Source organism: Artemia sp. Qi Xiang Cuo, chromosome 9 (genome assembly GCF_049724085.1).
Source record: "Artemia sp. Qi Xiang Cuo chromosome 9, ASM4972408v1, whole genome shotgun sequence".
NCBI classification, from domain to species: domain Eukaryota; kingdom Metazoa; phylum Arthropoda; class Branchiopoda; order Anostraca; family Artemiidae; genus Artemia; species Artemia sp. Qi Xiang Cuo.
The window spans coordinates 70898754-70910816 of NC_142802.1; the positions used below are offsets into that span (position 1 = coordinate 70898754).

Below are 12063 nucleotides of genomic sequence, written 5' to 3' on the forward strand. Positions count from 1 at the left end.
CTTTTGTCATATTTGGGCTTTAAGCTGCTTTCACACTACGCACGTGATTTTCTGCACTAGGTGGCTAATTTACGTGACGTTAAGCATAACCTTTCACGCTTAAGTAGTCCTCCACACTAAACTGACGCAAAAATCCATCATTTTCATCGTCTAAAATCCTCGTCATCCTTTGTGAAATGAAAATCCATCCTTTTCATCGTCTAAAATCCTCACAAGCAAACTAAACAAAAATCAAAAATGTGGAATGATGAAGCAGATTCCATCTCTGATCTGACAAGCCTTGAAAGGCTTTCTGGGAAAAGTTTAGTAATTTGTTTAAAAAATTTATTAATTGCTCATCCAGGACTTCGGTTTTTTTGCTGCTGTAAGGTAATATACATACGTAACATATACGGCTTCTCCGAAACGTAACAAAAACCTGCGTAAAGTAAAATTCTAGTCTACTTATAATTGTCTACATCAGTGGTTCTCAAACTGTGGTATGGGTACCCCTTCGGGCATGGCCGTATCCAGGGGGGGGGGGTTACCCGGTTTGAACGCCCCCCCCCCCAAAAAAAAACTTTTTTGACCGACTCGAAAATAAGTAAAAAATTAGTAAAACCTAGGTAAAAATCAGTAAAACTAGTCGAAAACTGAGTCAAAAATTAGTAAAACCCCCCCAAAAAAGTAAAAAATTAGTAAAACCCCCCCCTGAAGAAAAATCCTGGATACGGCCCTGCCTTCGGGGTAGGCGAAAATTGTTAGGCGGTATGCGGCCGGCCAAGAAAAAAATGAACTGGCAATTTTATTTATATTTTAACTATAATTTACTTAGTACCGGTAACTGATAAGGGGTACCTAAAATGTTTTTTTGGGTATAAAGGGGTAGAGTGTCTAAATAAGTTTGAGAACCACTGGTCTATGTCATGGGAAAAAATCGATTTGAAAGTATCAAAAAACTATATATTGAGCTACCCAGTTGCAGAAGAAGTAATGACGCATGGTGGCAAATTCGTTCCTGAAAAGTCACGTAGTCAATGTTAGATAAATGGTCAATATGGATATATATCTTAATGCTTGATTAACCTAAGTTCACTGATTTGGTTTTTCATGAAGTTATGTTTATTGATATACAATTGCGCGTCAGCAATTATGAAGAAGGGGGCGGAGGGTCAGTGTGTCGGTGCAGGTGCCAAAGAGAGCACATTTCAATGTCCAAGCTTCATTTGACTAAACTGATCTGCTTTATGTTTCATAAAATTATATTAAGGGATGCGTAAGCACGCATAAGCCATTATGAAGGAGGGGCGGTGTGTAATTTTATTATGGTAATTTTATATGGTGGATATTTATCTTAATGCTTGATTAACCAAGTTCATTGTTTCGCCATAAAATCACAGAGATCTTCACTTGATAAAATCTTCACTTGAATTATTAAATTCAAGTGAAGGCTGGAGAAAACATTTTGTGATTTTGAATCGTAAATGTAAATATAAGTGTGGGGAAAAAAGGAGTGGGAAAGATAATTTGAGTTTCTAAGTAGGGACGATTGCGTATGAGTGAGAACAGCGTTGCCAGTTAGGTAAATGGAGTTTAGATTAATTTGTTTATTTTTTAAAAATAGCAACCGAAAATTCAGAAAGGAGGAAAAGGAAAGAAAAGAATGAAAATTAAAATTGGGGTACTGTGGTTATCTCGGCTTATTTGATTTGTATATGATAGTGTGTTTGTTTTACGTAATGTAAAAATAAGCTGAAATGATGCTGTAAGGTTTTTCTTGTTTTTTTTTTGGGGGGGGGGGAGAATATATAAATCTTTTATATTAGTGGTCTCTTCGTAGAATTGGAATTAAAGAAAGTTTGCTATTTGATGTTGTAAAGTGGCCACCGTAAGCGGGACTTCCTGTAGCGGGAGGACGTCCTCTCTGCGGGAGGTCATTTTATCACGTAAGTCTAGAGGCAGTAGTACAATAATGCGAAGACCACTCTTCGGCTGCTATTTTCAAGTAAATTAAACTGTAGGTGGCATTTCGTTTTTTGTAAAATGTTTAAATAGTTTTTTTTTGAATTAGTGGTGCCACTGAGAGAAGAGGAGGTGGGATTAGAAAGAAAAATATAAAAAAAGGTAATCAAAATGTAACTTTTTTGCGTCCTGGAGCCATCTTAGGCTTATTTATGCCTGACAACCATGACAATCTAAGACTTTTCTTGTGGTTGTATCATGATTATGAAATTTTTAGGGTAGTAACATTGTTTCGACAGTGTTGCCGCGTTGAACTATGAAAACAAATTAGCAAAATTAATTAGCTGAATTTGCCAACGCTTGTCAGTACGTAAAAATTCAGACATTAACGATCTGTGGATTGCCAACGACAACTACACCTTCAACCAAAGTTGGATCTACTGAAGCAGTTTGGTTTGCTAAGTTTTTGCTGATTTTTTTACCCACTTTTTTTTATACCTGCTACTACCAAAAAGTGCATAGCTGCACATGGCGTTTTTTTTTCGTTAAAAAAAAAAACAATAAATTTCTGACCTGCCAATTTTTTAAGATATGTATGTTACTGCTTCAATTTTGTAGGTATAACAGTCTAGTTATAACCAGTACAGTATCAAACAGTTCATGGTAACGAACTGTTAGTAAGGAGCGACCCGGCTCAATAGTAACCGAAACTCTAAAAAACCGAATTTTGATACCAACAGATATATCAAAAGAATTGTCTTTTAATACTTTAGCCTTACCCATCAAAGGGTACGAGCCAGAGAAAATTTTCCGGATTTTCGAAAAAAGGGAGAAACAGCCCTTACAAGTCAAGTGATCTCAATGAAAATCACACCATCAGATTCAGCGTTTCCGAGAACCCTACTTTAAAGGTTTCACGCTCCTATCTGCAAAAATGTGGGATTTTACATTTTTTTGACAGAAGAAAGATCATGGATGCGTGTTTATTGGTTTTTTGTTTTTTCCAGGGGTGATCGTACCAACCTAGAATATCGAGAGAGGGCTCATTCGAACGGACACTAAAAGTTCTAATGCCCTTTTTAAGTGACCAAAATAATTGGAGGGCAACTAGGCCCCCTCCCTACCCATTTTTCCCAGAATCGTCCGATCAAAATTTGAGATAGCCATCTTGTTCTGCATAGTTGAAAGGCCCAATAAATATGCCTTTGGGTCCCCCCACAGCCGTAGGGGAAAAGTGTTTAAGTTATAAAATTTGCCTATTGTTTACGCATTGTATTTGTTAGTTGGATGCAGGCATACATTTTTGGGTGGGGAGAATTTCTGCGGGGGGTTTTCCACGGGGGAATTTTCCATGGGGAGGGAAGTTTCCTGGGAGTGAAATTGTCAGGAGTAATTATGCACTTGGAGAATTTGCCAGAATTCTTACTAAAAATTCTTTTTATATGTCTTGCTTTCTCTTTTCCGTCTCAATTTTACGGGCGGAGTAGTTAAGAGTAATTGTCCGGGGTTAATTTTCAATGGGATTGAATTGTCTAGAAGATATTTCCGTGGGGAAGGGGGTTCTCTGTGGAGGTGGGGTCAGATTTCCTGGCATAGGTTAGTAACTACTTTCGTATGAATTTTATATGGATCGTTTTGATGAACTTTGTCTTTAGGAGCACAGCAAAGGCAATGGAAAAACACGGAATCAAATGGGGAAGTAAAAATTTCCAGGGCTTAGAGTATTTTGATGTTTTAACCATCCTATATGAAAGTGTGAGCAAAATGAATTAACTTTTAGAGGTATTGTGACTTCATGGTGCAAGAATAAGTTTGAAAATTAATGTCAAGAATACTAATTCGGTAAGATGGGAATAATTGAAGGTAAAGAGGTGATGTTGGGTAACAAGAAGATTGATCAAGTGGACAGCTTCACTTACCTAGGAAGTACTATTAGTAAAGACGGTGGGTACAGTGAAGATGTTAGAAATACAATAGCAAAGGCCCTGGTGCTTTTTCGCAGCTTTTGTTATTTCCTTTCATGGCTCAATGTAGCAACGCTGATAAAAATGTGGTACTTAAAAAAAACCTCATAACGTATAAAAACTTTTCTTTTATGTCCTTGGCACTTCAATAGTTTACCATGTTATGTAAATCAAACCAAGTTATGTCACCGAGCAAAAATATGTCATAAAAGTAAGTCGAAACATTGGTGCGAAGATTATAGGGTAAAATATCATGCCAGCACTCTAAATATGTTTGAAAATTGACATATCTAACATATAAAACGAGCAAGAATTGCGTATCCTGAAGATGTGTTTATATACTTATTTTTTATTCATAGATAATAGAATTGGGGGGGGGGGAGTTCGTTGTTTTTTTTGTTTTTAAAGAAAATATAAACAAAAAGTTTTTTTAATTGAAAATACGCAAATAAAGAGAATTTAAAAGTCTATGGGAGTTTGTCCTAATATTGTTTGATACAGCATATCTTTTAGGTGATAGCAACGCGGTAATGAGGGTTGTACAAGAAGAAGCCCCAGGTGGAAAAAAAATATTGGAAGATCCAAAAGCTCAACTGATGGAGCATATAGTGAGGCTTGAGGAATTAGAAAGGAGGATTGAGGAGCTGGTAAGGCTACTTCGTGAGGCAAAAATGAGACTTCAAGAGGCAGAAAATATTTTTAATGTTAAAGGATAAGTGGCATTTGAGTGAATTAAATAATTGAATTATTGAATTGAATTAAATATAATTGAATTATAATTGAATTAAATTTTATTGAAGTTTAGGTATTTTTCTTTTATTAAGGTGACTACTCAAAAGAATCAGTCCGATACAATAGGAGCAACTATTAAATTACTTGAACAGTATTTGCTAAATCCGTTCTCTAAATTTTATGATTCATAACGATGTATTAGGCAGGGGCGCCATTTCATCAAAACGTAATGGGAGGAGGGGCAAAACTATTTTTCAATTTTTTAAATAAGATAAACAATTTTTATTTTTCAAAATAAAAAAGGGGGAGGGTATTGCTGCTTTTTTCGATTATTTAAGTAAAAATGGGGCTTCATATATTCTACCTATACCCCTCCCTAATTTGCACCTCCGGACCAGAGGGTTCGCAGTAAGAAAAAAGCCGTTTTTGTGTTATACTACTATGACTACTACTACTAACAAGTAGTAGTACTAATCTATTCCAATATATACCCATCCCAATCTGTTTGAACCCTCCCTCTTTTCAACCTCCAAAGAAGTTCCAATTTCCCTTAAATCTTTCCTTACAACTTTCTCCTACCACACTCGTGGCCGACCTTTTTTGTTTGGCCCTCGATAGTTGCCAGATAAGGACGATCTTAGGCAATCTGTTATCCTTCACACACGGAACGTATCCTAGCCATTTCAAACTTTTCTCTTACTATAGCCATGGAAAGTGGGATTAAACCACATTTTTCATAGAGCGTACTGTGTGAAAATTTCGGTCGGTCGGACGGGTACCCAAAAGGATCCGTAGACAATTCTTCTAGAAAACTTCTAACAAATCCTCTTCTTCTTTCGGAGAGCCCGTGCTTCAGAACCCTGCTTGGCCACTGTCAACACTGTATTACAATATTACAATCTTGATTCCTTGACTTATCTTCCTATTCTTCTAACCATTTTTCAGCTGTGAAAAAACACCTTGGACCTTGCCTATTCTACCTTTAATATCTTCAATGTACCCACCCTCTATACATTGTATCCAAATCATCACTAATATACTCAACATCACCTCTTCACCTTCACTTACTCACAGTCTTGGTGACTTAGTCTTCTTAACATTAAGTTTCAGACCTATTATTTTTCTAAAAATTTATTTTAAGACACTCAAATATTCAGCATTATCTAAGTCTAGGAGAGTTTTGTTTCCCCATTTGATTCCGTGTTCTCCCATAGCCTTTGCTGTGCTATTTAGGACGAAGTCCATCAAAATAATTCCTATAAATGAGGATAGAACGCAACCGTGTGTAATTCCTAATTCAATATAAAACCAGCTTTTAACTTCATATCCTACCATAAACGCAACAATGTTATTCACGTACATAGCACTAGTCAATTTAATATATTTATCTGGTATATCATAGAAGGAAAGGACCTTCGCTAAAGCTCTTTTATCAGCTGAATCTAACGCTTGCTTGTAATCAACATAACTGAGGACAAAAGGGATCTGGTGACTCAAACACTACTAAATATATTACTCTAAGAGCGAAAATTGGGTCGACGCATCTTCTCTCCTTCCTAAGGGAGGTTGTGTGATCTGATCACAACTGATCACAAACCAAGGATTAATGCAAAAGAGCTGGCCAACAATACTTTTCTACCAAGGGTGTGTCCTGGATATTTGTTCGGGCGGAGGGGGTAATTTTTTTCTGGTTGGGTGCATAAAAAAGCGCATCAAAAACTTTTATGTATACACTTTTGTTACATTTTTACGAATGTAACAAATGAATTCGAGGGGGGGGCAAAACCTGGTAACCTCTTCCCCCTGGATACGGCCTTGCTTTCCCCCCTTCTGTAATACATGGAATATAAATAGATTCGATTGACCAATGTACTCTGAGAGAAACAGCTATAGGTACAGCAGTCAAGACCCTGCTGTCTATGATTAGGTTTTACATAACAAAATTTAAATACCTGGCAACGTCTTATTGTGGCCTCATCAAAATTGTCACCAGCATCCACTCTTGAACGCTTAACAGCAGGTCTCGTAGATGCCCCATCAGAACTTGCTTCTGATTTCAGTCCAAATGCCTGAGACCTAAGGAATAATTGCGGCATGACACAACAGTACAATACTTAAATGCTAAGCATACACTTGGAAAAAAACCGGTGAAGAATGAATGAACCCTAGATTATCTAAATAATCTACTATTCAAGGTATTGTTATAGGTTGGTCTTGGTCAGCTACAGAGGGACTAGCTACAAGAAAGTCGGCTACAAGGAGTGAAATGCTCTAAAAGTGCTTAGGATTTTCCTTACAATCCTTTACCAATTCTTATCGTTATGTTTAGTTTATTTATATAGATATATTCGTTAGAGGTTTGAGTGGCCTAACGAACAGAAAAGTTCCCGGGCTTTTTTTTTCTTTTACAAACTTATCTGTAAGTAAAATTACACTCCAGGAAATAATCTTACAGGATTTGTTGAAAAATTTAAGCTGAAGATAATCCTGAGAATATTTGGCCGAAATCATATGCCTTAGTTTTGTCACCTATCAATAAAACAGATAGAAAAAAAAATAAAGTGACCAGATTTCAAATGAAGCGCATAAAGTAAATGATTAAGATTTAATACATTCTAGACAGCTTAATCTTTTTAAAAAATGATGGAAACTTAAGACATTTCCCCTAAAAAAGAAGTGTGATTGGTTAAGGTACTTGCAATGCTTGAGATGATATAATAAAATCGGATACGCCATTAAGTTCACTGCCCGCTGCAACATTTAAGCGCTTCACCTACTTTGAAGAGTTAGGAAGTTGAATTAGATCATTCTCTGTTCTAAGGAGAATACGCACTAGGCTATATCCTGAGCCACTAAGGCCACTTTCACACGCATGCTGGGGAGACTTATTCAAAGGACTTCTTCTAAAAGAGGAGGCAAATTACGATTGGTAGATAATGATTTTGCCTTGACATTGATGTCCAGCTAAGTGTGTATGTGAATTGAACTTGAGGGAAGAAGGCATAGGTATGGACCTAAAGAACTGGACGTAGAGTCAAGGGCAGAATTGAAGGCAGAGAGATGTCATCACCTCTGGGAGACAGTGTGTCTCCCATTAAATAACTAAGGACAATGGCCTACAATCTTAAAAGAAGTTTCATCACGTCTCTGGTTCACAGTAAATTTGCAAGGAGTCGCAGGGTTTGGGCAATCCTCAAATAGCGAAAAATTACAATAAAACATGCAATAAATGGACACAAACCTGCGTATGTAGTTTGAGAGGGGGGAAGTTTTTTGAAACTCAAAAGAACTGTGTAAAAAAATGTGGAAATTGATCGACATAGGCGCAGTTCGGAATGGGACCGGTTCTAAAGATTCCACCAAACAGATGTAGCTACTTATGCACGTCATACCTTGCAGGTGAATCAACAACTTTACACACGTTAACCACCTCACATTTCGCAAAATAAGTTATATCTAATAAGATTATATGTAACTTATTAAGCTATATATAATAAACCTCCCCCTCCCCCAACCAAATGCTGACTACTTATCTGCTCTCGTAGATCTAGGTCATAGTTATATTTAAGAATGTTTGCTCGGAAAATACTTTGGTTAGAAAATTATGCAATATTTGTTGCTATTTTAGGACATTAGTGAAATATTATATTAAATTTTCCACTTGGATTGGTTTTAAAGGTAAAAATACCTCTTTCCAACTACGTGTTAATTATCGAAATAAAAAGAAAAGCCCGGAACTTGTTCAAGGCTCCTTAGTTTCCAATAATAATTGACCAAGGTTTTTATCAATTTATTCATTTGCAAATACATTAATCTTGCGAAGTAATTTTGCAAAATCTGAAGTTCAATTTCAATGGCTCAGCGTTTTTACTAAATTTTACTTATTTTATAAAGTTCTATATGTGTCATTAACATACAAAATACAATACAAGAAAAACTTAAGAAGATAAATATTGCTTGACAGATTCCTTATGCTAAAAACCCATTTCTTGAATAATAGAGAAATATTGGATGGTTTTAAAATTTTCAAAATCAAAATTCTTACAGTCACTTTATTTTTATGGGCATGGATGGATTCTATGAGCTTAGATAGGAAGTTGTAGAGGGGGCAACTATCCTATTGAGCTTGAGCTCATGTGCCACTGAGCAACTGCTCACCATTACAAAATTTCTGTCAGTGTCCAAAGAAACTTAGGCCTTTAGTTAAAATTCAAATTTTTAATAACTTAAGATTAGCTGCTCACCATTTGAAACTTTCAGGCTGGGTCCAAATAAACTTAGAGCTTTAATTAAGTCCCGATCTTAATAGATTAAAATTGATCTAAAAAATAATAATAAAAGTACACATAGAATCAGTAATAAATAAATAAAATTAACAAATAAATAAATAAAATTAACAAATAAATAAATAAAATTTAAATAAATAAATAGAAAATAAATAAAATTTAAATGAAAACATTGTAAATTCAACAAGTGAAATTAAAATTATTCAACTTAAAATAAATAGAATTAATTATGTTTTTTTATTAATTCTGATGGATGGCTTTGTACTCCAGTCGTACTAGGAGTTTTTAATTACTATTTTATTTTATTTACTGTTTACTATTTTTACTGTTTACTTTTTTATTTTATTTACTGTTTTATTTACTTTTATTACTGTTAAACCTGTGCTGGAACACTCGATTTTAATCTCTCGTCAGTTGAATTTTATAGGAAAAGTCGATAAAAATAATTGAATACTCAAAATAGTGGTGCAAAATGTCACTAATTATCTGATTCACTTCAATTTTGTTGATTTTAATCCAATTTTACCAACTTTAACCTGATTTTATTAAGACATTGACTTCGCTCAGTAAAAGTGTTTATTAATTCAGTTAAATCCATTACCCCTTCCCCTCTGAAGTGGCACCAATTCACAAAAATGTTTGTGGGGAAGGGGAGAAAATGCATTTTTCAAAGTCGAAGTAGCGGATAATTTTTTCAGATTTTTCAATGAAAGTAGCAAAAAACGTGGGTTTTTCAAGTCTGTGGGGGGAATTGAAGCTTTTTGGCGAAAAATATAGGAATAGCAAATGCCCCCTGACTCTCCTCTAAATAACGGCACAGAGCCCCTTACTCACTATAGTGATTGGCCAGTTGATACATCGGACCAAGAGACAAAAAAAGTCTTACCTTGAATGGCCTTTTGAATATTGATATCCGGATTCCCTTACAACTTGACGAGCCAGTGGAAAAAGTTCATCCCTTCGTGTTAGAAGAGCTGGTACTAAGCAGCATATTTGAGCTGCAGCTTCATTTACTGATACCTGAATTAAAATCGTTTGAATGATTAATTAGTATTCCAAATTAGGTTTTAATATACGAGCCCCCCCCCCCTAAAAAAATACCTAAGTGGGTTTATTACTCGTGATCCAATTTGTAAGTAGACCTCCAACATTTTGGTAAATTCTAGACCTCCAACAAATTGGTAAAGGTCTAGATTAGGAGCTATTAAGAAGGAAACATGTTGAGATAACAATTCTTACTTTGTAATATGCAGAATAATTGTAGCTAACACATTTTGACTGTAGCTCCACTAAAACTTTCCACGAAAATTTCATTTTGAAGTTATGAAGTCCTACCAAGGATAACACAATAATAATAACAACAATAAAAATATTTTTTTTTTTTTGTCTACAAGTGTGACTAGAGTGTGGCTTGGGCGTTAGCCTGTCAAGACGTGCAATCAGACGAAGAGTTTTTTCACCAGGTAACGTTAATATTGGATCCCGAACCGACATTCGAATTTTATCAATAGCCTGAGCTTCAGAGCCAGACTACACAGATTATGATACACAGTGTGTGACTACGCAGATTTCAGAACCTCCCCAGTCTGTGATTACTGGTAGGGATTCGGACAAGCACTTGACCAAGGATCTAATGGAAAATTTCATTTTGAAGTTATGAAGTCCTACCAAGGATAACACAATAATAATAACAACAATAAAAATAACCTATATTGAGAAGGTTTGGCCGAAACCTGTTTACAGAAATATATCTGAAACATGTGACTAAAAAGCTCATGCATTTAAAATGTTTACGTTGACATTACTTATTAATTTAAATTACTACAAATACAGTTGACATAGCGGTATTGACCCTGAAGTTAAACTGTATCAAATTTACCACAACCAAAGTCAACTTGATTTACGCTCCAAAGCCAACAAAATTTACGTTCACCTTAAAAAACATAAAACTTAATCACCTAAAAACTTAAATTTAAAATACATTTTGATTCAATTTCTTGCAATTTCAGTTTCCTGCCTCTACAGTACAAACGTGACGTGGAAATGAAGAAAAAATACATACCTTTCACTCAACACATATCACACATATCTAAGCTCTTTTTTTTAATCAACGAATGCGGCAATGGTGTGACTCGGGCATTATACTTACCTCATGGAGAGTCAAAGGTTTCTCAGGCCTTCTTTTACAATCGAACCTCCCATAGATGGCAGCATATTTCCTCATTTCTTCCATCCTTCTTGGGTCGTCTTCTGACAAGCTTGAAATATACTATAAATAAAAATTGGCACATTAATTTTGAAGAAAAATTGGCAAAACCCTGACGAATACGTGTTTTCAACTTACAAATGGTTCTTTGTGAAAAGCTCATTTTCGTTATTGTGCCTAGCCAAAAAGTACCCTTCTCCTCAGCACTGAAGATCCTAGATTTGCTTTAAGAAAACCTCCCTGGCTATTCAATCTCCTCGGGGTTCGTCCGCAAAAATAAAAAAAAACTCTTAAAAGTAAGGCTTTATAATGCCGAAGACAGTAAAATAAAAAAAAATCGCCTGAACTCATCTTAGGTCTATTTACACCTAAAAATAATAATTATGATTAAAACTCATAATTATGAAGCTTTTTAGGGCAGTACAACATATTCGTCAATGTTGCCACGTTGAGGTGCAAAAATAAATAAGCAGAACAATTGAGCTAAATTTGACTGCACTTTTTGTTCATAAAAATTCAAACATTAATAATGCATAAAATCCCAAAAAAACTACACCTTCAAACGAAAACAAAAATTTGTAAGCTGTTTGGTATTATTTGTTTTTAGTTTTTCTTTTAGCAATTTTTACCACCCATTTCTTTTTTCCAAATTTGGCGCCAGCTACAATCAAAACAGCATAACTTCATATTAGCGTTCTTTAATTAAAAATCACGTTCCCAGCTTTTGCTGTTTTTAAGGTATATATGGTTGCGTAAATTTCCACTTAACGAATTGATACAATCAGATTTCATTTTTGATATCCTTGGCACGTTAAACACTATTGTAGAGCAAAGTATAATCACCTACGGAAGAAGTACTGACAAAACTCTCCAAAAGTGACCCCGCGTACCTCAGCGCCTCTAGACGCAAAATGTTGTACTACTTAATCGCTCC

The 12063-nt window shown here is 35.3% G+C and overlaps 1 protein-coding gene across 3 annotated transcripts in view; it reads right to left on the reverse strand.

Moving 5' to 3' along the window:
• Nucleotides 1–12063, reverse strand: part of nab (NGFI-A-binding protein homolog) — a 229582-nt gene that overhangs the window by 101392 nt on the left and 116127 nt on the right. For all 3 annotated transcript variants that reach the window (XM_089094852.1, XM_089094850.1, XM_089094851.1), the window contains 3 exons: nt 11073–11192; nt 9810–9943; nt 6590–6713 (listed from right to left, as the gene is read on the reverse strand). In XM_089094852.1, coding sequence (XP_088950978.1) covers nt 6590–6713; nt 9810–9943; nt 11073–11192 — 378 coding nt within the window. The remainder of the gene's footprint in view (nt 1–6589; nt 6714–9809; nt 9944–11072; nt 11193–12063) is intronic.